Source organism: Eschrichtius robustus, chromosome 15 (genome assembly GCF_028021215.1).
Source record: "Eschrichtius robustus isolate mEscRob2 chromosome 15, mEscRob2.pri, whole genome shotgun sequence".
NCBI classification, from domain to species: Eukaryota; Metazoa; Chordata; class Mammalia; order Artiodactyla; family Eschrichtiidae; genus Eschrichtius; species Eschrichtius robustus.
This window is the reverse complement of record NC_090838.1, coordinates 81,550,256-81,577,935: the sequence shown is the minus strand read 5'-3', so window position 1 is coordinate 81,577,935 and position 27,680 is coordinate 81,550,256. Positions and strand designations below refer to the sequence as shown.

The 27,680-nt window shown below is 48.9% G+C and overlaps 1 protein-coding gene across 1 annotated transcript in view; it reads left to right on the top strand.

The window, feature by feature from the left end:
* The window catches only part of POLR1A (RNA polymerase I subunit A), a 76,717-nt gene that overhangs the window by 38,164 nt on the left and 10,873 nt on the right, over positions 1–27,680 (top strand). Inside the window, exons 15-27 of the mRNA XM_068564331.1 lie at positions 10,371–10,520; positions 11,545–11,728; positions 14,077–14,159; positions 14,279–14,437; positions 16,281–16,379; positions 17,383–17,535; positions 18,840–18,922; positions 20,745–20,910; positions 21,750–21,971; positions 22,888–23,102; positions 25,061–25,228; positions 26,172–26,307; positions 26,815–26,972. Coding sequence (XP_068420432.1) covers positions 10,371–10,520; positions 11,545–11,728; positions 14,077–14,159; positions 14,279–14,437; positions 16,281–16,379; positions 17,383–17,535; positions 18,840–18,922; positions 20,745–20,910; positions 21,750–21,971; positions 22,888–23,102; positions 25,061–25,228; positions 26,172–26,307; positions 26,815–26,972 — 1,976 coding nt within the window. The remainder of the gene's footprint in view (positions 1–10,370; positions 10,521–11,544; positions 11,729–14,076; positions 14,160–14,278; positions 14,438–16,280; positions 16,380–17,382; positions 17,536–18,839; positions 18,923–20,744; positions 20,911–21,749; positions 21,972–22,887; positions 23,103–25,060; positions 25,229–26,171; positions 26,308–26,814; positions 26,973–27,680) is intronic.

Here is a 27,680-nt window from a genome sequence, read left to right as displayed (position 1 = left end):
GCATTTTATATATAAAATTTCCCCTAAGCGTGTTGTAGTTTCATTTACATTCACTTCAGAATACTTGCTAATTTCTCTTTTTTTGACCCCTGAGTTATTTAGAAGTATATGATTTAGTTTCCAAATATTTAGGGGTTTTCCAGATATCTGTATTACTGATTGCAAATTTAATTCCACTGTGGCCAGAGAACATACCTTGGATAACTTGAATCCTTTTCAATTTATTGAGATTTGTTTTGTGACTTCAAATACAGTCTGTCTTGGTAAATGATCTGTGTGTTCTTAAAAATAATATGTATTCCGCTGTTGTTGGATGGAGTGCTCTGTAAATGTCAGTTAGGTTCAGGTGATAGATAGTTCAAGTGTACTATATCCTTGCTGATCCCTTTCCTTCATTTCCTAAGGTCTGTATTGAAAACCTTTGTTTTATATTCATGTTTCATGTTCATGTCTGCTTTTGTCGTTATTGTTTTGTTTCTAGTGGATGTGAAATCAGATCACCATTGTTCTATCCTGGCCAGAAACAGAAGTTGATTTAACAGAATAGATGGGGAATTTTGCAGTTAAGTTTAGTTCAGGGATTGGTGAGCTTTTTCTGTAAAATCCAGATAGAAAATATTTTACGTTTTGTTGGTCATACAGTCTCTGAGTTAGAACTACTCAGCTCTGCCATTGTAACATGAAAGCAGACATAGACAAGGCTTAAATGAATGAGCATGACTGCGATTCAGTTTAACTTTATTTACAAAAACAGATGGTGGGCCAGATTTGGCCTATAGGCTGTAGTTTGCTAGCCCCCAGTTTAGCTGGTTATATGTATTTGTCCACTTATTATTCCTATTTATATTCTTTTTATTATTTCTTTTTTATGTCTTTATTTTGTAAGTCATCTCAAGTTATCTTGGACATAAAGGGATTTTAATTCTTAAGTAAGTGTCCAGAATTTATTAGGATTTTGTTTAAACATAAGCAGTGAGTTCAAAATAGAACCAAGTAGTGGACAAAGACTGTATATCTAGAGCTACAAATATGTTCATTCCCTTCAATCTGAGAATCCAGCCTAAGGAAATCATCTGAAGTATAGTAAAAGATACTTGAAAAAAGCAGTCCATGACATCGTGGTTTATAGTGGTGGAAATTAGAAAAACCTAGATACTCAGCACTGGGGCTAAGTAAATTGTGGGACATCCATTTGCTAAGATATTATGTAGTTGTTTAAAATAGTGGTTTTAAAAGGTTATGTAACAGTCTGGAAAATTCTCTGACATAATGTTGAAAGAAGAAACAGACTACACAGTTCTATGTGTAATCACAGTTGGAACATGTTAAAAACGTATATGAGCAAAAACTTTGACATAAAAAAGATCAAAATGAGAGAGTAATTTGGTTTGTGTTAGGAATAATTTCTTTTTCACTGTTTAACATTTCTGGGCTATGCTTATTTTATAATGAAATAGAATTGGAAAATAGGCCCAGGTTTTATTTCTGTTGCAGTTGAGATTTTTCAGTGTTTTTTGAGAGATTGGTACAGGCTGGTATTTCTTTGCAAATAGATGAAAAGGGGAAGAGTGACTGCACTGCGCAAGAATTTGTTAGTGACTCAGTGTGATTCTACAGAGAAAAGCCATGTTTTGAATCAGGAAATAAGGAACTTAGCTTGGGAAATTTATTTGTACTGCCCTAGAAAATTAAGTCTTAGGCTATTTCTCCAGGGCATTTTATACAGCCTCTTGAGTGGTTTTCTTTCCACCTAAGAATCGGAGGTCTCTCACCATTTGTTGAAAATGAGAGAGCATGCAAAGGAAGAAGATTTGCCCGTCACTGCAGATCTCGAGCATATAGCTCAATGAGTGTTCACAAAGTGAATACATAAGTCGTCACCTAGATCAGAAAGTAGAATATCACCAACACCCCCAGAAGACCCTTCCAGGCCCCCCTCAATTTCTGCTCCTCCCCAAAAGTAGCCACTCACCTGACTTCTAACACTATAGGTAAGTTTTGTCTTTTCTTGAACTTTACATAAATAGGATCATAGAGTAAATCATATCTTTGTGTGAGTCACTCATGTCATCACATATGGTGGTAGTTTATTCACTTTTGTTGATGTGTGGTATTATATTATATGAATATACCATTATATATTTGTCCATTTTACCGTTGATGGACATTTGGGTTGTCTTCGATCGTCTTCATTTGGCTATTACAAATAGGGCTACTATGACATTCTTGTACATGTCTTTTGTTGAGCATATGTATGCATTTTGATGGGTAAATGCCAAGCAATCAAATTGCTGAATCATAAGATCTACCTTCAACTCTAATAAATAGTTTAATAAACAGTTTTCCAAAGTGCTTGTAGCAATTTACACCTCCACCAGCAGGGCATGAGAGTTCCAGTTACTCCTTATTCTCAGCAGAACTTCATATTATTGTCCCATTTCGTTTGGGTGTTTTTTATTTTTTGTTTTTTCCCCCATCTGTGTAAATTTAGCCATTGAAATGGGTGTGTAGTGGTGTCTTATTGTGGTTTTAATTTACATTTCCTTAATGACAAGTGAGGTTGAGCACCTCTTCATATGCTTATGGCCACTGGGATCTCATCTTTTGTGAAGTGCCTGTTCAAGTCATTTGCCTTTTTTTTAGTCTATGCCATTCTCTTATTAATAGGTAAGAGTTTTAGAAATATATTCTAGTGTAAGTCCATTTACAGATATATGTATTACAAATACCTTCTACTTGATGGCTGGCCTTTTTGCCCTTTCACTTAATGCTGTTTTATAATGATCAGAAGTTCCTTATGTAATATAATTCACCAGGCTTTGCCTTTTATGGCTAGTCCTGTATAAAAATTACTTGGCTGCCCCAAGGTCATTAAGGTATTTCCCTGTATCATTGTTAAGCAGCTTTATTGTTTCCCCATTCATGCTTAGGTCTACTGTCTGCCTGGAGTTGAATTTTGTGGATGTTGTTGATGTGAGGAAGGGGTCAGGATTCATTTCCTTCCCATAGGACTATCCAGTTGATACAACATCATTGATGAAAAGACCATTGTTTTTCCTCTGCTCTTTAGTATCTCCTGTGTTGTAAATCAACTAATTGTATGTGTGTAGGTCTACTCCTGGACTCATTTCACTTCCATTGATTAGTTTGATTCCACTGCACCAATACCACACTGTCTTAATTATTGTAGCTTTATAGTAAGTTTTGATTTTCGATAGTAAAAGTTTCCAGCCTTGTTCTTCTTCATGACTATCTTGAATATTCTTGGCCCTGTGAATTTCCATATAAATTTCAAAGTCATCTTGTATATTTCTGCAAAAAAAGTACCTGCAAGGAGTTTTTTTGGGATTACATTCCAGTGTTGAATCTTCCAAATTATGAACACAGTATGTCTTTCAATGACATAAAAGTCTTGTTCCTCTTTCATTAGATTCATTCCTAGGTATTGCTATTATAGATGATATTATGTTTTAAATTTCCTAATTGTTTATGGTTGGTATATAGAAATACAATTAATTTTTGTATATTGTCCTTGATTCAGCAACCTTGCTGATTTCATTTATTAGATCTCTGCCCTTTAAATTATTTTTAACTATAGAAGTAACGTAAGTTTTTCGTTAAATAAAGAGACAGTAGGGCTTCCTTGGTGGCGTAGTGGTTAAGAATCCACCTGCCAATGCAGGGGACACGGCTTCGAGCCCTGGTCCGGGAAGATGCCACATGCCGCGGAGCAGCTAAGCCTGTTTGCCACAACTACTGAGCCTGCGCTCTAGAGCCCGCGAGCCACAGCTACTGAAGCCCACGCGCCTAGAGCCTGTGCTCCGCAACAAGAGAAGCCACTGCAATGAGAAGCCCGCACGCCGCAACAAAGGGTAGCCCCCGCTCTCCGCAACCAGAGAAAGCCCGCGGCAGCAACGAAGACCCAATGCAACTAAAAATAATAAATAAATAAAATAAATAAATTTATAAAAATAAATAAATAAAGAGACAGTAATATGAAAGGAAAAAGGAAAAATTTCCTCTCTGTCCAATCCCATTCTTCATGTATGTGCATACTCTCATAGAAAAGAAATAAAAATGGAATCATATTATACCTACTCAGGGGAGGTGTGAACCATGATTAAATTTGACATTCAATTTTGAGCTTGTATTTAAGACCACTTCTTTATCCATGATATTCTGGTGCCTGAGGCATGCACTTACCTCATCCTCAGGCACGTCGACCTCAGTTTTAACTGGTCTGTAAGACGGCTTACTTTAATTGAGCCACCAGGTCCTCCAAAGGGAATCCCATTATTTCAGGCAGTTTGTATTTTTAATTTGAACCACCCTAACACACTCCAAATATAGCATGAAGTTTATTTAACTGTTTTCATGTGCTAGGTTGACAGAACCTTTCTTGTAATTGCTTTGTGACATATTTAGTTCACTTAATGCTGTATCATGGGGTCCATTCTGTGTCTGTATGTGTAGATTGACTTCATTCTTCTTAACCCATTCTGTGTTGTACCCAATAACATGGATATATATAATTGATTTAACTGTCTCTCTATTGGCAGACATTTAATGAGTGTCCAGTTTTTTTGTTGTTGTGGTTTTTTTGTTTTGTTTTGTTTTTGGCCACGCTGAGTGGCTTGTGGGATCTTAGTTCCCTGACCAGGGATCGAATCCAGGGCCCCGGCAGTGAGAGCGCTGAGTCCTAACCTCTGGACTGCCAGGGAATTTCCTATTGGCAGACATGTAGATTGTTACCTGTTTTTTTACTATTCTGAACAGTGCTGTGGTGGACACCCACTTATATCTATACTAGTGTACTTTTCATTGGTATATATTTTAAATGAATTCCTAGAATTGTGATTGCTGGCTTGAAGGGTATACACATTTCAAAACATTTTTAAAAAAGAAGTCCATTTAATTTTTAGAGCATTTTTTAAAGTTCAATACAGGCTTCATATAAATAATTTAAATAATAAATAATTATAATTCTTGTAGATTTTGCCTCCCTTCACAGTTTAAAAGAATGTTGCAGGTATGATCTTTCCTTCCTAGCATAGTTTATGACCAGAAAGTAAATTATGCACTTCTAGAATATTACTGTAGGTAAGGACCTCAAATCATCTTGTCTGGCATCCTTGTTTTTTTTATTGAAATGTAATTCATACTTACCAGAAAAGTTACCATTTTTGGTAAGTATATAATTCAGTGATTTTTTTTCGGTGTATTCTTTATGTTGTACAATCATCACCACTAATTCCAGAACATTTCCATAACCCCCAAAAGAAACTCAGTACCTATTGGCAGTCAGCCCTGATTCCTCCTTCCCCCATTCCCTGGCAATCACTTTCTGTCTCTATTGATTTGCCTATTTTGGACATTTCATATACATGGTATCATACAAGTTAGGTACGCTTTTGTGGCTTGTTACTTTTATTTAACATAATGTCTTCAAGATTCATCCGTGTCGTAGCATGAACAGTACCTCATTCCTTTTCTTTTTTTTTTTTTTTTTGGGGGATTTTTTTTTTTTTTAATTCAGACAGAAAGTCACAAAAATTATACTCAACCTCATCAAGTACCTCATTCCTTTTCATGGCTGAATAATATTCCATTGTATGGTTATACCACATTTTGTTTATTCATTTGTCAGTTGATAAATGGAACATTTGGCTCGTTTCCACTTCTCGGCTGTTATAAATAAGGCTGCATTGAGTATTCGTGCACCAGTTTTTATGTGAATGTGTACTTTGAATTCTCTTGAATATATAGCTAAGAGTGAAATTGCTGGGTCATATGGTAATTCTATGTTTAACTTTTTTGAGGAACTACCAAACATTTTTCCAAAGCAGCTATACAATTTTACATTTCCACCAGCAATGTACGAGGGTTCCAATTTCTCCACATCCACACTAACACTTATTTGTCTTTTGTTTTTTAAATAACCATCTTAGTGGGTGCAAAGTGGTGTTTCGTTGTGGTTTTCATTTGCCTTTCCCTAATGATTAATAATATTGAGCATCTTTTCATATGCTTACTGGCCATTTATAATATCTTCTTTGGAGATATGTCTATTCAAGCCCTCTGCCCATTTATTAATTGGGTTGTTCGTCTTTTTAATTGTTGGGTTCTAACAGTTCTTTATATATTGTGGCTATTAGATCTGTATCACATATATGACACACAAATATTTTATACCATTGTATGGGTTGTTTTTTCACTTTCTTGATAGTGCTCTTTAACACACAAATATTAATTTTGATGAAGTCCTATTTATTGACTTTTTCTTTCATTGCCTGTGCTTTTGGTGTCACATCTGAGAATCTGTTGCCTAATCCAAGGGTACACAGATTTACAGCTGTGTTTCCATCTAAAAGTTTTATGGTTTTAGCCCTTACATGTAGGTCTTTGATCCATTTTGAGTTAATTTTTCTATGTGGTGTGAGGTAGGGGTCCAGCTTCATTCTTTTGCCAGTAGATATGCAGTTGTCTCAGCACCATTTGTTGACAAGACTATTCTTTCTCCATTGAATATTCTTAGCACCCTTGTTAAAAATCAGTTAACCACAGATGTAGGGGTTTATTTTTAGACTCTCATTTCTAGTCTATTAATCAATATGTCTATTTTTATGCCAGTATCATGTCCTAATTACTGTAGCTTTGAAATAAGTTGTTTTTTTTAAAAATTTATTTATTTATTTATTTTTGGCTGTGTTGGGTCTTCGTTTCTGTGCGAGGACTTTCTCTAGTTGCGGCGAGCGGGGGCCACTCTTCATCGCGGTGCGCGGGCCTTTCACCATCGCGGCCTCTCCTGTTGCAGGGCACAGGCTCCAGATGCGCAGGCTCAGTAGTTGTGGCTCACGGGCCCAATTGCTCCACGGCACGTGGGATCTTCCCAGACCAGGGCTCGAACCCGTGTCCTCTGCATTGGCAGGCAGACTCTCAACCACTGTGCCACCAGGGAAGCCCCCTGAAATAAGTTTTAAAATCTGGAAATGTGAGTCCTCCAGCTTTGTTCTTTTTCAAGATTGTTTTGGCTATTTGGGGTTCCTTGCATTTCCACATGAATTGTAGGGTCAGCTTGTCACTTATGTAAAACTGGCAGTTGGAATTTTAATAGGGATTGCATTGAATCTGTAAATCAGTTTGGGGAGTGTTGCCATCTTAACAATGTGAAGTCTTCCAATCCATGATGTCTCTCCATTTACTTAGATCTTCTTTAATTTCTTTAAATAGTATGTTATTGTTTTCCACTTACAAGTTTTAGACTTCTTTGGTTAAATTTATTCCTGAGTATTTTATTCTTCGTGATGTTATTGTACATGGAATTGTTTTCCTAATTTCATTTTCAGATTGTTCATTGTTAATGTGTAGAAATATGGTTGATTTTTTTAAAAACAAATTTATTTGTTTATTTATTTATGGCTGAGTTGGGTCTTTGTTGCTGTGCACGGGCTTCCTCTAGTTGCAGCAAGCGGGGGCTACTCTTCGTTGCGGTGCGCGGGCTTCGCATTGCAGTGGCTTCTCTTGTTGCAGAGCACGGGCTCTAAGCATGCAGGCTTCAGTAGTTGTGGCACGCAGGCTCAGTAGTTGTGGCTCGCGGGTTCTAGAGCGCAGGTTCAGTAGTTGTGGCACACCGGCTTAGTTGCTCTGCGGCATGTGGGATCTTCCCGGACCAGGGCTCGAACTCATGTCCCCTGCATTGGCAGGCGGATTCTTAACCACTGCACCACCAGAGAAGCCCTACGGTTGATTTTTGAATGTTGATCTTATATCCTTTAGCTTTGCTGAAGTCATTTAGTAGCTCTAATAATTTTTTGTGGATTCCTTCGGGTTCTCTCTACATAAGGTTATGTCATCTGCAATTAGAGGTAGTTTTCATTCTTACTCTCCAATCTGAAAGCAGCTTTATTCTTTCCATGCCTGACTGCCCTGGCTAGAACCTCTAGAACATTGTTGAACAGAGTGACAAGAGCACACATTCTTTTCTTGTTCCTGATCTTAGGCAGAAAGCGTCGTCTTTGCTCACTGAGAATGGTAGATGTAGGTTTTTCATTGATGCCTCCCCTTTATTAGGTTGATGATGTTCCTTCCTATTCCTAGTCTGTTGAGTGTTTTTATCATGAAGGGGTATTGAGATTGTCAAATGCTTTTACTGCGCCCTTGATTTTACGGATGAGGTGGCGGGTCACATCTCCCTGTCCTTAGATGGTTGGATACGTATGTTACCTTTCTCTCAGACTTCCCACCCTGACTGTGCCCAGCTGGCGGTCCCCACTGGGCATGTGGCACTGTGGCTGAAGTGCAGCTTGTGGTCAGCATCCCGGGGAAGTCACCCTCCTGCCTGCACTCCTCACCCCCTCTCCTGGCGGTGCCAGCCTTGTGAAGAACGGGGGCCGTGACCTTCCTGGTCATTTTCTGAGGGATGACAAGGACTATTGTCTGCTCTCTTTAACGATGCTGTTGCCAGTTGTCCCTGGTTCCCGGAGCACTTGCGTGAAAAGACAGCTGCTCTCGTAGCTGCCCCGACCCCGTTGTGCACATACAGATGCTTCTTTGTGGGGCACAGGCACACAAAGAGCTGTTGATGCCAGCTGATGGCTCCCAGCCCCTCCTCAGCCCTGGGCCTGTCAGACCGGTCTGCCTGCCCCCAGCCTGCCGTGTCTTTGGGAATGCATGCTCTTGGCCTCTGTGGAGCTGACCCGTGGTCGTCCCCAGGTATGGCTGCCCCCATGTGGCTTCTCTGTGGAGCAGCTGTTTGTGAAATCGCCTCTCTTGGCCTCCTGCTGGCAGCCGTGTATTGAGTGGATGGCCATACTGATGGGCCCAGTTGGGCAGGGGAAGGACTCCCCAGCCTTCCAGTAGCCATAATTAATCCCAGTCAAATACATTTATTTCTGGTATTAGCTATGTAAAAGTGAATTGTGTGGGAGCCGTTGGGTGGCCGAGCAATCACATCCCCGGCGCGCCCTGTGATAGACCTCACACAGAGACAGCGTCCCACGTGCTCCCCACTCAGGACGCCTTAATAACTGCTTCTGAAGTGCCAGTCCTTCTTGTCAGTGTCACTTGGGAGGCTTATTCTTTGCAGCATTTATTTAGCTTCAAAGTCCAGACCAGGAATGTATTTGGAACAAGTGATCCTGCTAAAAGTTAAATCCGAGCCTGTCACTGACTCCTTTGATCACAACTTTCCAATTACCTTTCCTTCTCACTCAAATGAAAAGCCTTCTGCCCAAAACGCATGATCTGATCTCTGCAGGGCTCCCTTCTCCTTCGTGGTGAGCCTTTCCCTGCCTATCTTATGTAAAATCCCAGATACTCTCTCCCCCTGCTCTACTCTGGGTCCTCCTTCCCCGCTTTATTTTCCTCCAAAGCGTGGATCCCCTTGGGATTGGAGGCTCCACTGAGGGCAGAGACTGTTCTATTCATGACTCCCCCAGCGCCTGGCTCAAAGTAAGCACTCGGTATATAATTGCTGAATGAATGAACGGATCTCATCTGTATGCTACACATGAGCAATGCTAAGGCTAAGAGAACATAACCCTTTGCCCCACAGCCCACGACCAGTCAGTGATGGAGTGGACCCTGGGGCACCCCCTTATCCCCGAAGCTTCACTGCAGCCCGCTTCTCGGTCACATACCTCGGGCCTCCTCTGTGAAGCTCTTCAGAGGGAAAACACTGGATTCTTAGTCTGTACATCTTTTCCTCCTTGGGGCCCCACCAGAAAGTCAGCACTGCTCTGTGGGAGGACATTACTAACTGTATGTGATAATTGTCATCTGTTTTGATGTGGCCTGAAAATGAGAGAAGGATGCCTCTGACAAGTGTTCCTGGACCTTTGCCTCAGTCCTGGGGCTCACGCTTTGCCTCAGTCCTGGGGTTCACGCATCAGGGCTGCCTTTCCCTGGGCAGTGTTATGAGCCCCGCCATCTCTCTCAACCCTGCTGTCTTTGTTTTCCTTTTTTTTTTTTTTTTAAACCACATACAAATTTAAATCTTCCTCTCCTGTGATCCCACAGCAATTTATTTTCCTTTTCTTCCTTTGGTCTATTCAAGAACTTAATTTCAAGTCTAGGGGATTGTTCACTCTAAGAAGAAGTGAAGTTCTTAGTGGTATGTGTTTGTTTCCAATCCTAAACCGCCTCCTAAGTCATGTAAGCAGAAAAGTAAAAACTGAGATCTTGTCCCACAGACAAGAAACTGTCCCTTTTTTGGTGGTGGTGGTTTTTTTTTGTTCGTTGTTTTCTGCTTCACCTCCAGCTCGTCAGAATGGAGTTGTCTGCGTTTCAGGATGAACAGGGACAGGAGGTCCTAAAAGGGAACGTCTCAGCTTCCCTTCCCGCCATCCGCTTTGTCTTCTTTTTCTTTCCAGGTTGTGTCCACGCTGCTCATCAACATAATCCCAGAGGATCACGTCCCACTGAACTTGTCAGGAAAGGCGAAGATTGGCGGGAAGGCCTGGGTGAAGGAGTCTCCTCGGCCCGTTCCCGGCTTTAACCCCGACTCCATGTGCGAGTCCCAGGTGTGGCTGCCCAGCTGTGCGGGTTGGAGACCTTCTAGTGCTGGGTTTAGGCAGCTTGATTTAAAACCAGGACAGAGAGATGGAGACACGTGCACAGAAAGAGGAGTCGTGCCTGAAGGGAAGGAGTTGTACCCAAACTGTGTCGACTTCGGTTTTGGAAAGAGTAAGAGTTGACCAGTAGCATTTGACTCCCAGTATAAAACTCATAACCAGCACGGAAAGGCTTCTCTGGCAGAAGGCCTCTGAACTTGACTCAGCAGAGCTTGGAAATGCAGACCCTGTGTTTTCCCCTGAGACCCCTGAGAGGCTGAAGATCATTACGCTGCTGTGAGGTTTCACACCCCCCAGCTCTGTGCTTAGGAACCAGGCCTCGGGGGCAGCCCCAGGGCAGCCAAACCCGGGGGGCACAGTGCTGCTGCAGGAGAGCGACACACTGAAGATTGCCAAGGCCTCTGTGTGCTCTTGGTGGGGGAGTATCCCCAAGGCCCCAGCTCACAAGTGCTTTGTCACAGGGTCTAACACACATTGCATTTGGAACCCAAGCTGCCCCTCTTCTTTCCCTTCATAGATTATATGCTTAATGTGTGTGGCACTGTGCAACTGGAAGTCCTTCCTTGAATTAGCTTCTAATGCTTGAACCCAACTTTATGGAAGTACAAATTCAGGCCTTAAATGATATTAAAAAGGTTGTGTTTTTCTTATTCCCAGGGTACAAGGAAGGGAGTACCTAGGCCAAGGTCACGGTTATGAAGTTTAGACGCTAGGTGTTCTCATTTCCAGTCACAAGGCTTTTGTCAAGGATCCTTGACTTTAAGTCAGTACGGATAGGTGGAGGGAGCAGGGGGGCAGAAGAACACACTGAAATATCTGTGTGTGTTTGTGTGTGTGTGTGTGTAGTCTTCTTTGCATCAAGGGCTTGAGGCAGGTTACAATAAGGTTAACAAGACACGAGATGGGGTGGGGTTGGGGGCCTCACACAGGAGGCGTTGCCTCCAGCCCAGCGTTGGTGGCCGTCCCTCTGCAGGTGATCATCAGGGAAGGGGAGCTGCTCTGCGGGGTGCTGGACAAGGCGCATTACGGGAGCTCCGCCTACGGCCTGGTCCACTGCTGCTACGAGATCTACGGCGGGGAGACCAGCGGCAAGGTTCTCACCTGCCTGGCCCGCCTCTTCACCGCCTACCTGCAGCTCTACAGAGGCTTCACTTTGGGTGAGTGTGGGCAGGTGGCCCTGGGGCCCCCTCCCCTGGCCAGCACGCCCACCGGCATGTCTCCCCGGCTCTACTAGCAGCCTCCAGGGGAACAGCGGGCTCCTTCTACAAAGGCAGCCTCACTCGGCCACCAGCGACATTTCACAGCCTTGCTCCTTCTCAGTGCTTCCCCCCACCCCCCAACCCCCTGTTTCTTCACACAGCACAGAATGACACCCCCCTGCACCTTCATCTCCATTTCCATTCTGTCCCTTTCTCAGCCCCACCCTTCCTGGTTTTCGGTCCCTGAGACCGATGTTCTCACACTCACACTCACCTCCATTCTCTCTTGCAAGTGCCCTTGCAGAATCCTCCAGGCACTCCGCACTCCATCTAGGGTCCTCCCTGTTGTCAGAAGTGCCTACACCTCCCGACGCAGCAGGTGAGGTTGGAAACACCATGTTGGGGCCGACCTGTCAGGTGATCCTAAGATAGAAGGAGGAACTCTCTGGTTTCCTCCCTGGAAATGAGAGCCCGCTGTTTTAGGAAGTTGGCTTTGGTAAAGGAAACAAGTGTGCAGATACTTTCCGTGCCCTGAGCTCATTCAGGGCAGCGCGTCTCCAGGTGCGCAGAGCGGAGTCCGAGCCCTTCGGCAGTTCCCTGTGAGGAATGGGTGACGGGCTGCGTGCTGAGCAGGGGCCCCAGTGAGCGTGGGAATCGTCCAGCCGACAAGACCAGCAGCGGTGGGACTGAGACTGTGTGTCCATGGTCTGGCTGGCGTGCAGACACAGGGCTGGTGGGCCTGCCGCAGCTGGAGTTTGCTCGTCGGCCTGCAGCAGGGTCTGCATAACTGTATAATTTATATTAACTGCGGAAAAGTCAAAATAATGTAGTACAGGTGTGAAAATAATTTAAAATCACCCAGCATTCCACTGCCAGAGATAACCAGCAATGTCGATTTGATGTGTGTCTTTCTAGACTTTCCAAGTGCAAACACATTCAGAAAAAAGGGGATCCTACACTACCTAGTGTTTTGTAATCTCTCCTCCCTCCATTTGCAGATGTGTTTTATAAATGTCCTCTTGGGTGAGCAAATATAAACCGACATCCTCAGGTCTGTGGCTACAGACTCTTCTACTTGTGTAGATGTACCGTAGCTTATTTAACCAGTTCCTGTTATTAGACATTTAAGCTCTTTCCTGGTTTTCGCGATATTGCTGGGATGAACACCCTTGAACAAATATCTTTAAAAACGAAAAGTAGAGGAAGATCCCACACCCAGACAGTGACGAGGACCAAACCGAACAATCAGCTCTGCTTAGCACATGGTACGAGGAGAAATTGGCCAAAGTGCAAAGACCATCTGGTGCCGAGAGACTGAGAGGGCGCAGGGCCAAGCTGGGTGTCGAGCTCGGACGGAAGGCCGGGCTAGCCATGGTGCCTTCTAGCCCTTGCAGCTGGAGGTCACTGGAGGGACAGCAAGGCGGTCTGGAGCTGACCCCGTGGAAGGGCCCACTTTCATGGTTGTGGCTTCCTCACAGAGGGACAGTTTCTTTCCCCTCCTGCTCACACAAGTTCTTTAGAGGCTCTCAAGCTTCCAGGACATTGCATGTGGGAGTCCCAGCCATCTTAGCCCAGCTTTGGAACAGTGCAACCTTTGTCTCCCTTCCCACTCAGACCTTGGCCGAGGGACTTTGGAGTCCAGTAGCTCTCAGATGTAGACAGAAAATAGTTCATTGAAAGAGAAAGTGGGAAGACTTCTTGCCCAAGGTGAGGAATTCCTCAGCCCTTTGAAGCCAGAAGGACAGGCTTAACTGAAGTGACCGAGGCTTTCCTCCTTCCAGGGCAATGAAGGGGACCTTGCGGTGGTGGTCCCTGTCGCCCAGGCTTGAGCATGTCTGTGTGTGTGCCTGCACACGCATTCTCACAACCATATAGGCTGGTCCCTACGACGTGTGACTTCTGGGAGTCAAAACTAGGATGTCCTCTCCCTCCCTCTCTTCTTTCCTCAAACTCAGTTTTTCACCCAAAACGTCATCTTCACCTCTAGCCCATCCATCCAACATGTTTTTATTGAACAGAGGGAGTATAGCTGGTGGCTAAGAGCACAAGTTTGGGACGTGGGCTTGGATTTACTTTCTGCCTCTGTGACTCTGGGCTCAAGTTTGAGCCTTAGTTTTGTCATTTGTAAAATGGTAAGCCCTTAAGAGATGGTAGCAGTCTCTTAATGGTGCTACGAATGTCACCATCATTGTTCAGGTGCTCCCTGCATGCGTGGCACCGTGCTCCGTGCCCTGACCTCACCAAGTTCACGGCCTGGTGAGAAGTCAGGCCCAGTCACATCCAAGCTTGTCTATTTCACTTCACAGGCGTGGAAGACATTTTGGTCAAGCCGAAGGCAGATGTCAGGAGACACAGGATCATTGAAGAGTCCACCCACTGTGGGCCCCGGGTGAGGAGGGCCTGGGTGGCTACTGCCTGCCGCAGAGGGTTGGCCGGGCTCCAGCGAGATGAAGCCCACACCCTCCTCACTTGGCTGCAGCCTCCGACTTTTTCCTTTTCTCATTCTAGGCTGTCAGGGCTGCGTTAAACCTTCCAGAAGCGGCATCGTGTGATGAGGTCCGAGGGAAGTGGCAGGATGCCCATCTGGGCAAAGACCAGAGGGATTTTAACATGATTGATCTGAAGTTCAAGGAGGAAGTGAACCATTACAGCAACGAAATTAACAAGGTTAGTCCAGCAGTGTGTGCACTTACCACCACCATTTTGAATGCTGGTTTTTTAAAAAATTACATTTTGATTCTCACTCTGGGCCCTTTGGAGCAATTTGGCTGTTTAATAGCTGACTAGGTGAGACGTGAGGTGGGGCGAGCAGAATTGATCGTTTTGAAAAGCCAAGGGCTTCATTCCCTCAACCCGTTGGGGTCTGGAAAGGTCTTTGATTAATGCTGAGAAAGAAGGCATTGCACTATTTTTCTTTTTTCCTTTTTTGTTTTTTTTTGACCACACACAGCTTGTAGGATCTTAGTTCCCCGACCAGGGATTGAACCCAGGTCCTTGGCAGTGAAAACACCGAGTCCTAACTACTGGACCGCCGGGGAATTCCCCACTATTTTTCATTTTAAATGTTTTTATTTTGGGGTAACTACATTAAAGGGGATGGAAGAAAATCTTTGCCAGGGGCCACTGCAGGGTGGAGGGGCAGAATGAAGGATCAAAACCACCAGTGCTGCTTGTATGGGGGACCCAAGGGTGAAGGCCTGGGCTCGAATCCCGGCTCTGTCGCGGACTTGCTCTGAGATCTCGGGCCTTGTGTGATGTGAGCGGTCTGAGCCAGGTGTCCTCCCCCAGGGGCGTGGGGATGGGAAGAGCACCGGCCTCGTGGGCTTGCAGGGAGGATTCAGGAGCTAATCTGCACAGTGCCCTGGGTGAGGTGAGCGCCCTGCCAGTCCTCCAAAGCCCCTTCCTGCGCAGCTGAGAAAGGAGAGGGACGTCCCCGCACAAGCCAGGATGGCAGCCCGGTTCTCTGGCCTTCTCAGCCCAGAGCTGGGGCTCCCAATCCTGCGGCTTGAAGGAGCCCACCTGGCCCTCACCCTGCCTCCTGGGCCTTGAGGCCCCACCTGAGGAGGAGAAAGGGAGGCGTGGCCAGTGCCCAGCAGAAGTCAGTGTTTGCTCGTGGAGCCCTCTGACTGGCTGTCAGCATCCCCTCAGCTGCCAAGAATGCAGACCCTGTTGGTACAGTTCCGTCCTTGAGAGGCGTGGTTCAGAGGAGCCCTCCAGCACCGCATGAAAACCAGGAGGCTCAGCTTCTAGGGCTGACTGCGGGTGCTGCGTGGGGATACTGGGTGGGGCGTTGTCTCAGAAGCATCTTAGGATTATTTCTTGTTCCTCCATCTCTTCCCATCCACTCTGCCTCTCCTGTGTGGGGCTGGGTCTCTGCAACCCTACACAGAAGCTTAGATAGACTCAGAGCTCCCCCCACCTCAGCATCTCCCTGGTCCCCCTGGGGGCTTTGCCCGCTTCCGCTGGCCCAGGAGCCAAGGTGAGCCTCCTGCTTGGTACTTGGGCAGCATGTTGGGAAACGTGAATGTGACACAGACATTGGTCATCATGGCTACTGTCCAGGGCCAGGCCATGGTCTGCTGGACAGGTTCCCAAGGGCACCACTTTAGGTTTTATTTTTAACCAGCTGCTTTTCAGAATCACGAACTGGAGATGCTGGCCCCTCTGCATCTCCTTTCCGGCTTCCTGGCAGAGGTGTCAAGAGAACGCAGCGCCCTGGGCCATCCTCTTTTTTTTTTTTTTTTTCTTTTTTTTCTTTTTTTTAGTTTTTATTGGAGTATAGTTGATTTAAAATGTGTAAGTTTCTGCTGTACTGGGCCATCCTTTAGACTTCTCTCTAGGGCTTCTAGCCAAAGGGTTGATGCCGGATGAGATTTCTTACCTCGCGTGGGATCTGGCGCTTCTCTCTAGATAAATAGTCTGTGTTGGCTCCTGCATCCTGGATTTACCTTCTGAACCTGGGATTCCCAAGAGGGTGAGTCACTGACCAGTGCGTGTGTTCTATCCGCAGGCATGCATGCCTTTCGGCCTGCACAGACAGTTCCCAGAGAACAACTTGCAGATGATGGTACAGTCTGGAGCCAAAGGTTCAACTGTGAATACCATGCAGGTGTGAGCAAAGGCGGGTGCTGGCTGGTTTGCAGAAGGGTGAGGTAGTTGCAGGAGGCACTTTCCAGATTTGTTTCTATTTTTAAAAGGATCCACATTCCGTACAAAATGTGGCAAGTAATGAAAAATACAAAAGTATGTAGAAATCAGTGCAGGTGCTAACCACTGTTAAGTGTTATAGGCAGATACCGATATTAGTATACAGATACTGATGTGTATCAAACAGATACATATTGTAAACTTACATACTGTATTATTATACAGTCACACTATATATAAACACGGTGTGTGTGTATTTATAATCTTAGCTGAGATCCTGAAATTTTGCATGATCTGCTTTTTTCATTTAGTATTACATTATAGGGATTGTCGTAGAGGTTTCTTAACCTTTAATTTTTGGCTCATTATCTCCTCCAATTACTGCAGTGCTATCACAGCATTTTCACAAATTTTAGCAACTTTTAAAAAAAATCTTGATGACCTTGAGAGGGTCTTAAGGACCATCTCATTCTCTGGTGAGTAGAGAGCAATAGGAATGGGCTTAGAAGGCTGGAGGCCATCAGGAAGCCCTTTTGACTAAGTAAAATCCAGACCCGCTGCTCTTTTCCCCCCAAGAACATTAATAGGCGGTTTTATTCTCTTTTGACCTGAGAATGTTAAAGATCACAGTAAACTACTTTTTCTGCTAGTCTCAGTTTCCCTGTTAGGACCTGGGGGTCCCGTCCAAGTATAACACGTGATGCTTCTGAAACATGGCTACTTTTACAAACACCGTCCATTTCAACTGAGTCCAAATGCGAAAATTGCCGTCATGGAAAGGAAGACATAGTTATCTTCCTGAATGGTCAGCTTTCTTGGCTCGTTTAGCAATCTGGGTTGGCCTTCAGGAACTTGGATCCCATGCAGTTTTTCTGGAAGAGCAGGCCCCCCATCCCCTGCTGGGACAGAGCATCATTTAACGAGCATGTGGGTCTTCAGTTGCCTTTGGGTTTCCTTTCTCCCAGATCTCGTGCCTGCTGGGCCAGATCGAACTGGAAGGCCGGAGACCCCCGCTGATGGCATCTGGCAAGTCACTGCCCTGCTTCGAGCCTTATGAGTTCACCCCCAGGGCTGGCGGCTTCGTCACTGGCAGATTCCTCACCGGCATCAAGCCTCCTGTATGTATTTTGGTTTTTCCTTAGGGCTGTTCTCCTCATCTCTTAGGCTCAACAGTAAGAGGCCTATGACCTTCACCAGCAGCTTTAAGCAAAGACAGCCAAGTAATAAGTGCCAGGCTATCCCTGCTTACCCACTAGACCCTGGGGCCTGCAAGGACCAGAAGGATGCAGCCATGTCATGTTTACCATCATAATGCCAGAGCCCAGCACGGTGCCTGGCACATCGTGGGTGCTCGGGAAGGATTGCTGATGAATGGGAAGATGAATAAGATCAATCCCAGCTCTGCCTCTTCCTGCTGTGTGCCCTTTCTCAACCGGTTCTTCCCTGCATCTGAGGGCAGCTGGGGACGGGGAGGCCCCTCACCAGGGTGCTCTCTGTTGCCAAAAGGAGCATCACAGAGATTTACTTCACAAAGCTTCCCTAAGAGAAGCTGGCTCCCTGGCTCCTCCCTGACCTTGGGAAAATTGACCAGCTGTAGCAAATGTCTAGTTTTTCCTCAGTCAGCAACAAAACTCTCTCTTAAGAGAAAGGTTTTCTCCTCACACTTGGCAGAAATGGCTTTTCGACTGTTAGTACCTCCTGTTCCCTGGTCTAGTGCGTCTCTGCAAGGACGCCTCTTGTGGTCAGACAACTAAGTCCAGGTTGTGAACGGGACCGACCCTTCGTGTCAGGGCCACCAGCTGCTCCCAGGGCTCCTCCCTCAGTCCCACGCGGACCCTCCAGTGGTCATCCGTGGCCTCTGGCAGAGGGTGGTGGAGAGCTGGCGTAGACCAGAGAGTTCTGAACTCTGGTTGCGACCCCTTAGTGAATCATGAAATCATTGTAATAGGTAGTGACTGACTTCATAGAATGAAACAGAGTAGGGTGGTAAAGAAAGCATCAGAGTGAGGGATGGGGTCATTTCGTAGAGTTTTAGCTCGAGTCATGTTATCTTTATCGGCACGTGTGTGTATGTATGTACGTGTTTGCTGATTACTGTGATAAACCCATTTCTCGTGGAATTTTGGAAAACACTACTACATGATGAGGCACCAGTGCCGTTTCTGTTTGGAAAGTGGGGTGCGTGTGGGGTGTGGGACATGGCACTGAGGACGGACTCCTGGGAATGGGAGCTGGCACTTCTGTTCCACTTGTCCCTCTGCGCTCGGGCAGAATAAGACAGAGGCAACCCCAGGAGATGGCAGAAGTCCCTGGGGCCGTGGGAGACGTCACAGCTGCCAGGGGCACTGGCTTGAGCCACCCTTTAGGAAGCACACTGTCCTCACTGCCACCACTGGGACCTGGGTCCCCGCTTCTCCCACAGGAGTTCTTCTTCCACTGCATGGCCGGGCGAGAGGGTCTGGTGGACACCGCTGTGAAGACCAGCCGCTCCGGCTACCTCCAAAGGTAAAGAGCACCTGCTCTGCCACCTTTAGGTGGCATCAGCGTCGCAGGTCCATTCACCTCTGTCATTTTTTTCACATTTTCATTGACAATTCACTTAAGATCCCTTTGGATGAAAAAACTGCTAGAAAAAAATGCCCATGGGTGGCCCAAGACAGAAAATAGCAGATATTCTTCCCCTCCTAGAGAACTGGTAAAGTGTGAGCTCAGAGGTTTATAGGAAGGGCCCGTGAGTCGGCGTGTGCGCCTTTCCCCGGGGGGAAAGGTCCTGGGTGGTGATGAGTTGGTCCCCCCCCCCGGGAGGGCTCTGCGGTTGGGGCAGAGAGGATTCCAGGCCCCCTGAGTCTGGCACTCAGAGCCAGGCCGGTCTCAGTTTTAAGCTTCAACCTCCCACCTGCCCAAACAGTTCAGTCAGAGAAGCTACGTGTTCCCTTTCCTCCCAGAGAGGAGATTAAACAAGCAGGTCTGGGCTGGGGCGCCCTGAGTTCCTGCATCCGGCATGGATTACAGGGCCAGATCCACCTGTGAGCAGGGGTTACACGCCACCTCCATCCTCTTAAATCATTCAAGGATACCTGTGGAGTGTAGAAAAAGCTAGGAAACGAGTGATCACGCAAGTCTTGGGGTGGGGGAATCTGTGTGGAGCCATCTGAATGCAGGGCAGGGAAGAGGAGGGTGTCAGGGATCCCGGCTGGAGTGAAGAGCGGCAGCCGCTGGGGCAAAGGGCACAAAGGTCCGCAGGACCCCTCTGCCCGTGGAGGGTCATGGCAGAAAGGGCGCGTGCCTTCCTTCAGACAGCAGGGGCTGTAGGCTGGATGGAAGGCTGCCTCTTGTGGGTGGCGACGGAAAGGGAGAAGCCGACGCGGCGAAGACGTGGGGCAACCTGCTGAAATGCACAAGAGGCAGGAGGCGTCAGGCCTGAGTGGCAGGCAGCACAGTGGCACGGTGGACAGAAAGAAAGACGCTGCAGAGGGGAGAGAGAAAGTGTGGCTGGCGTGAGGGGGCAGCGGCAGGATAATCAAGGGGACACGTTCCAGGGAGGGGGCCTGAAGCTCGGGAGAGGCCTGGAGATGCAGCCTCCGGGGCCGTGGCTGGTGCTGAGAGCTGCAGCCCTGTGAGGTGAGTGGCACTTCAGCATCTTCAGCAAAGGGACGTGGGTGCTCAGCTCCAGCCTTGCCAGGCCCTGGGGTGGGTGCCAAGAAGATAGTGCCGAGCTCAGTCCTTGGAGCTCAGGGGAACAGTGGCTCCTAGGAAACCCCCTCTGAAGGTGGCAGGAGGAGAAACCAAGGCAGGGTGGCCAGAGAAGTAAGCTAAGGCCAACACCAAGGCAGCAGAGGGGGCAGGTTGAGGGAGGCAGCTGACTGCTGGGAGCACTGAGGAAAAAAGGCACCGGGTTAGGGCTATCACATCAGCATGTAGTTCCTAAGGTCCCCTTTGTCCCTGACAGTCTCTGGACTAATGGCATGAGAGAAGCATTGGATGGGGAGACAGCCCCGCTGCTTTGCCTGCCTCCTGGGTCTAAGGACACTGGTCCCTGGGGAGCTCTGCCATGCCAGGGAGCGACAAAGCAGGCAGTGGTCCCAGCAGCTGGGGCTGGAGATGGGAGCCAGGGTGGAGCGGGGCAGCCAGCCTCCTCAGACACGTGGCTGCAGCCCCTGGCCTCGAGGTGCTGTAGCTCAGAGCCTGGGCATGGCAGCCAGCCTGTGCTGGGGGCTTGCCTGGCTGCAGAACAGCAGTCCCCTTTTCTGCCCTCCATCCGCTCCATCAGAGGCTGCCCTGGGAGGTGGTAAGCGCGGTGGGCGCTGAGCCAGTGGTCTCTGTACAGGTGCATCATCAAGCACCTGGAGGGGCTGGTCGTCCAGTACGACCTGACGGTCCGCGACAGCGATGGCAGCGTGGTGCAGTTCCTGTACGGGGAGGACGGCCTGGACATCCCCAAGACACAGTTCCTGCAGCCCAAGCAGTTCCCCTTCCTCGCTAGCAACTATGAGGTAGCGTGCCGGCCCCTGGCGCCTGTGGGTCGTGGGGCGGGGGCCGTGCGGTGGGCCTCCCGCCCTGAGCCTTGCCACTCAGAGTGGCCGCTGAAAACTAGAGTGGGAAGAGTGCAAAAGCACCAGGCGATGCCTTGGAACGCCTGACAATGTCAGAGCCCCTCCCTCTGTGTGCTTCATCCCGTGAGATGGCAGAGAGGCACGCATACGTCTAGAAAAACTGCACCGTGGGGCATTTGCCTTGTGCTGGGCCCTAAACTAGAGCGCACCATGGCTGCTGTCTCCCTTCCTCCTCCCTGCAGCCTGGGGACACAGGTGGCCCTCTGCGCATTTTACAGCCAAGGCAGCTGAGTGTCAGGGTTTAAGTGACGAGCTGGTGAGTGGCAGGGCTTGTGTCTGCACCCAGGCCCTCTGACACGCAAGCCCGCGGTTTTCATACCACACCTTACTGCCCCGAGAGCGATTGTCACCGTTGGCTCAGCAGTCACCCTGTTTTGCAGATTGGGAAACTGACACTGACATGGCCTGTCCAAGGTCATGAAGCAGGTGGTCGAATTGAAGGTTGTGCTCTGGGGTTGGCTCCTTTCCATCCTGGCGCCATGTTCGGGAGGGACTCTGAGTGTCACGGTCTCTCCCTCGTGACCTCAGCTCCTGAGACCGCCAGCTGCCAAGTCTGACTGGCACAGAGTGAGGGCCCTGGTTAGCACTGGGTGCTCAGACCCCCCAGGGGCATCGTGAGGGCTCCACACGGGCCACCTCCGTCCTGTGAAGTTGTGTGACATGGCCCTTGTGTTACGCCCTCATCTCTTCGGTTTTGTCTGTGTGGTCTGTTTGTTTAGGTGCTAATGAAGTCGAAGCACCTCCATGAAGTTTTATCCAGAGCAGATCCCCAGAAAGCTCTCCGCCACTTCAAAGCCATCAAAAAATGGCAAAGCAAGCATTCCAACACCCTGCTGAGAAAAGGCGCCTTCTTGAATTATTCCCAGAAAATTCAAGCAGCTGTGAAAGCCTTGAACCTCGAGGGCACAAACCAGAACGGCCGCAGCCCTGAGACTCACCAGGTAGTGCTGGGGTTGGGGCGGGGGGGTGGGGTGGGGGTGGGCGATCAGTCAGGGGTTGAGGGGATGAGGAGTTGTTTTCCCGGTGGAAGGTGCAGTCATGAAATCTGGCTTCGTTCGGTGCTGGTCAGGAAACACGGCACTCAAATAGGGATTTAAGGAAGGGAATCTTTACAGAGGTGTGGACAGGGTTCCAGGAAACGAACTAGGGCTGGTAAGTTGGGTCCCCACCCGCCCCCCACAGGCATGAACAGTCACCAGGAGTGGAGAGGGTGGCCGTGGGCAGAGGCCAGCTGACAGGAGCCCTCAGCAAAGAGTTCTGGGCTCCGAGGTCCGTTAGAGAGGGCGGGGGATGAATGCCCAGCCTCACTCTCCTCCCACATGCCCTTCTGCTTCTGGGACCTCCCATCAGCCAAGCACAGCTGGGAGCCGGGAGGCAGGGGAGCGCTTTGAAGCAGTTGCTGTGGGACAGCTTTGGGGCATCGAGCGTGTGAAAGCCTGGGTGGGGGACAAACAGGGATCCGGCACAGTCACCTGGCTTGTGGTGACTGTGTCCTTGTTGACCTGAGACAGCCCTGGCTTTGCCTCTCATCCCAGTATTATTATTAATAGTGCCCCATTTTACGCTAGAAGACACTCAGTTTGGACAGTAACTTACGTGGTCACCCTGCCTGTGCTTGAAGGGCCAGGACGAATCACTTGTAGAGTCATGGTCACGCAGTCCGCCCTGGGATGGGTTCGGTTTCTCCGTGTTTCAGATGTCGAGATGGCTTTCTCATTGCCGTCAGGTTTCTGTCTCTTTCCCCTATTCTCATTTGAAGCCAGTGCCTTTGATCCTCCTTATCCTACTGGACCTCCCAGGAAGAGAAGCCTATTCCTGGTGTCCTCCAGCGTAGCTGAGGCCCATCCTTCCTTTCAGATGTTGAGGATGTGGGCTGAGTTAGACGAGCAAAGCCGGAGGAAATACCAGAAGAAGGCGGCTCCTTGTCCTGACCCCAGTCTGTCTGTCTGGCGCCCAGACATCTACCTTGCATCAGTGTCAGAAACGTTTGAAAAGAAGGTGGATGGCTACAGTCGCGAGTGGGCAGCTCAAGCAGAGAAGAGTTACGAGAAATCGGAGCTCTCTCTGGACAGGTAATGACATTGATTTATTGCACAGCACAGGCAGAGGGAGAATCTGCTTCTCAGGCCCTTCCCTGCCCACTCTGGCAGCCTCCTGGGTTCAAGACTCCAGCAAGAAGGAGGGAAGTGAAACAGAGGGCACCTTGCAGGCCCTGAGGCCTGTGGGACGGATGAGAGCAGGTAGGCAGGAGTGCACCCCCCATCTGGGCCACAACAGAGAAGAGCGCTCTGCGGGGACAGAACCCTGCACACGTGGCCCCTCTCTTGAGTGTGGTGTGGTGGGCATGGTTATGTGAGAATCGGGGAATCTGGTCAGCAGCTGCCAACCCTGTGACCCGGGACAGACCACTCTCTCCCCCGTGACACCACAATCTAGCCTTTCCTAAGGAGTTTGGTCTGAATATTCCAGCGATCCTTTGAGTTTTGGGTTTCAAAGCCTCAAGGAAGAAGGACCCCATGGAGTCCTGAGCTTAGACTTATTCACAAAGAAATAAAACAGGAAAAAGAAATCTCGTGGCCTTGGCAAGTGGGAAGCCAGGCATGGACCTGCACTGAGCCACAGTGAGTTAAAACATCAAAACTGCCCCCAGGGAATGCCTGCTGGGGCGTCGGTCTCAGAGCAGTCATCCAGGGATCCTTCCCACTCCACTCACTAAGCCTGGCCTGCAGAGCCGGAAGCCTGAGATCATCCGCTATAGCCTGGCTGCTTGTGCTGCACCCGGTGGAACCCAGCCAGGTGCACGGAGAGGCTGAGGGTCCAGGGAGTAGGACTGCAGCAGGGGGATGAGCAAAGAAGAACACTTGGGTGGAGGACCTGGAGGGCAGAGACAGGGCTCTTACTTTTTATCCTTTGAAGTACTTTCTCCAGCCAGGCCTCAGAGATCCGAAGATGGAGTAAATCATGCCGGGTTGTGATTGAGCTACCAGCCGGGCTTTCCCTGAAAGAGCAAGACCCTGCTCCCCAGCCCCCTTCGCCTGCCTCCCTACAGCTCAGGATGCTGCCCTTTACCTTCAGAAGGACCATGTGGGTCCTCCCTCCAGCTGTGCTGCATCCGGAGTGGGGCAAGCTTGGCCCTGGGGAGCATCACTTGGGTTCAGAGGGCCGAGATAGGGAGGCAGCGTATGCTGCAGTGGCTCTCACAGGGGACCTGTTAGCAAGCAGCAAGCTCTGGGTGCAACTCCAAAGTTCTGGAAGTATTTAAAGGTTTTTCCTGTCGGGAATACTGATAGGCAGTCAAACCTCACTGGTTTGAAGTAATAAGGAGAGAAGACACATCAGGGCCGCAGAAAGTCTGACTTTTGAAAAGAACTTGCATAGAAACGTAGTTTTATTACCTTTCTCTGTGTTCAAACGTAATGTCCCGTTTAGTCTCTGTTTGTTGAGCCGCTTCCTTGTCCTATGTTCCGGGGTAATACAGTGTTCCTTGACTGTTCTAAAAGGGCCGGCATTCATAGGAAGAAGGGTTAGTACATTACGGAATTGTAGAGTGCGCACATTTCCAATGTGGCCTGTAGCCATTTGCACTAATTAAGAAAGTAAGCACCCCTTCCCGCCTCCCCCCCAATATCCCCATAAGTGCTCAGTGAACCTCTTCCTAGTTTGTACAGAGGGAGGTGTAAGCCCTCTCCAAGCTGTCACAACTAGTGGGCAAAAAAGAATTAACAAAGGGAAACGTGAATAGTGAGCTCACTAGTTCCATGACGTTCTCAGGGTGAACGTGAACAGTCCGAGCATGGACATCTAGAGCTTCAGCTACCCAGCTGGGCTCTGTGCTGTGTCATTTAGGACATTTCAGGGTCACTGGCTGGAATTTAAGGCTTAGAAGGACCATTTGCTTAGGAAAAAACAAGCCCAGAAAGAGGAAGAGGTAACAGGTCCATGTACCCTGCTTGCGGGTGGCATCGACAGCTCCTGACGGGCAGGTAGTGTCTGTGCCCCTGACTCCTGCTGTCCCCTGCCCCATCTCCAGGCTGAGGACTCTTCTGCAGCTGAAGTGGCAGCGCTCGCTGTGTGACCCGGGAGAGGCCGTGGGCCTGCTGGCCGCACAGAGCATCGGGGAGCCCTCCACACAGATGACCCTGAACACCTTCCACTTCGCCGGCAGAGGCGAGATGAATGTCACCCTGGGCATTCCCAGGTGGGGGACTGCGAGGGGGCAGGGGCGGGGTGTCCTAGCCTGCTCCTGGGGATGAGGTCATTTCATTAGAGAGAGAGAGAGAGAGAGAGTGTGTGTGTGTGTGTGTGTGTGTGTGTGTGTGTGTGTGTGTGTGTGTGTGTGAGAGAGAGAGAGAGAGAGAGAGGCAGGGTCTCATCAAAGCGGGGGTCAGGGTTGGAATCTCCAGAGCCCAGTGGCTTCTGTGGTTGGATCCATGCCCAGGCCTCTTAGCATCTCCATTTACCTCTCCACCAACTCCTGTATCCAAGTTACCCGGGATGCTTGTGAAACTACATACTCCTGGGGTCAGGCCGTCTGGTTGCGCAACTTCGGGGGCACCACTCACCTAGAACATGACCCAAAGGGGCCCTGGCCCTTCAGGTAAAAGTATGCACCTTGCAGGACGATGGCCGCTGGGCGAGGGGAAAGAACAGAGATCAGGCTCACCTGCCTGGCCCGGCTACTTTCTAGCAGAGTGACTCAGGCACCTCAGCTTCCTGTGGGAGGGAGGAGGGCGGGGAGCACCGTGCAGTCGGGCCCTGCAGGCTGACTGAGCCATGGCCGAGGTCTAGCCGTGGTCCCTGTGCCCAGTGGGAGCGCTGCAGACGCTGCTTCCCTTCCCTGCATCTCTCATTGGTTCAGTAAGCACCCATGCTGTAATGTGAGGCACAGGTGGTAGGAAACAGGAAGAAGACACAGCCCTGTCCTTGAGGAGCTCGTGTTCCGGTGGAGGAAGCTGACAGAAGAGTCCCTTGCTGTCACACGCGGGGCCAGAGCTGGGACTCCCTGATCAGCATATCTCCCCCACGAGATCCTGTGGTCTCTGGCAGATCCTGAAAGAAGTGTGACATCTTTATGAGAAAGGCCTCGCAACAATACAGAATCCGGGTGCCTCACGATCAGATGCGCCCTTGTTCTGTGACAGGCTGAGGGAGATTCTCATGGTGGCCAGCGCCAACATCAAGACGCCCATGATGAGCGTGCCTGTATTCAGCACCAAGAAAGCGCTGAAGAAAGTGAAAAGCCTGAAGAAGCAGCTCACCAGGGTGTGCCTCGGGGAGGTAATTGTCTCCCTGGGACCCAGTGCAGGCTGGCTGCAGGCGTTTTCCTGCATCCTCCCACCCATCCTCCCACCTGTCCTCCCATCCGGGCAGAACAGCCTTTGCCAGCTGTTCAGACCCTGCTCAACTCCACCCAGTGAGAGGGAGGCTTTCTCTGCAGCTGCTAAGCAGGGATGGATCAGGAAGCTTTAAAGGTAATCACTGGTCTGCAGCATTCTAACGTGCCTTAAGAATAAGGGCACTTTCTGGGTCAGCTTACCAGCCCCGCTGGAGACTGCGCCCTACAGCCTCAGGCCGTTCTCTGGAGGTGTGCCTACAGGGTGGGGGGGGTCTCTCTCCCCACCCCCCGAGGGATCTACACCAGCAGAGCTTGTTGGAGTTTCTTTGGGATTTTGGCCTGTGGTCCCAGCCCCTGTCCCTGCAAACTCTGTTTTCCCGTAACCCACTTGTAATGCTCAGTCCCAGGCTTTGGGCAAAATTAGTTTCTGTCTGTCAATCTGGTTCTAGGTGTTGGAGAAAATTGATGTCCAGGAGTCCTTCTCTATGGGGGAGAGACAGAACAAGTTCCGCGTGTACCAGCTGCGGTTTCAGTTCCTGCCACACGCGTACTACCAGCAGGAAAAGTGCCTGAGACCCGAGGATATCCTGCGTTTCATGGAAACAAGGTCAGGACTCAGGCCATGCTTATTGCTTGACTTTGTCATGGACCTTGAGGGCTTCTGGCCACAGGACTCCCAGAGACTGGTTGCTTTTGCCCAAATGATTCCTTCAAAGGAGGTGTTTAGAAGAAGAACAGGTCCTGCAGCCTAATCTGGCTTGTGGGTATGACTGCATTAACTACATTCCCATCTCTGCCCCCTATGCTTCTCTCTGGCCCATGAGTCTCGTGTACTCGGGTTTGTAGGCTTTGAGATGGAGGAGTTCATGTACCATAAAGAGAACAGTGCTCTGTCGCGGTGGTGCTGCTGTGACGTCAGACCAGCACGTGGTGTTAATTTCTGTCATGATGTGGTTCCTGATTCGTTTATATTCTGTGAGGAAGGAGCAGTGTACTGCCAGCATGCTGCTCTTAAACACAGGTCTATAACTGGGGTTACCTTCAGCTGCTTAGAGAAATTCGGGTTCCCTTCTGGTGGGGAGAAGGAACATCCATTTTCTCTCCAGTTCAAGTCACTGTTGGACATTGGAAAGCACGGCCCACAGTGCTGAGTGCACAGGAGTAGAAGGGTGGTCATACTGGGGCTGGGGAAGCCAGGAAGAGCCAGCGAAGCACTTCTGACTGGCCACGTGACCCTGGATCATGGTGCACAGACTCAGATGGCTGCGGGGCCGGCAGGTGAGAAGGCCGGTGAGGCAGGTTGGGGGCCCCCGTC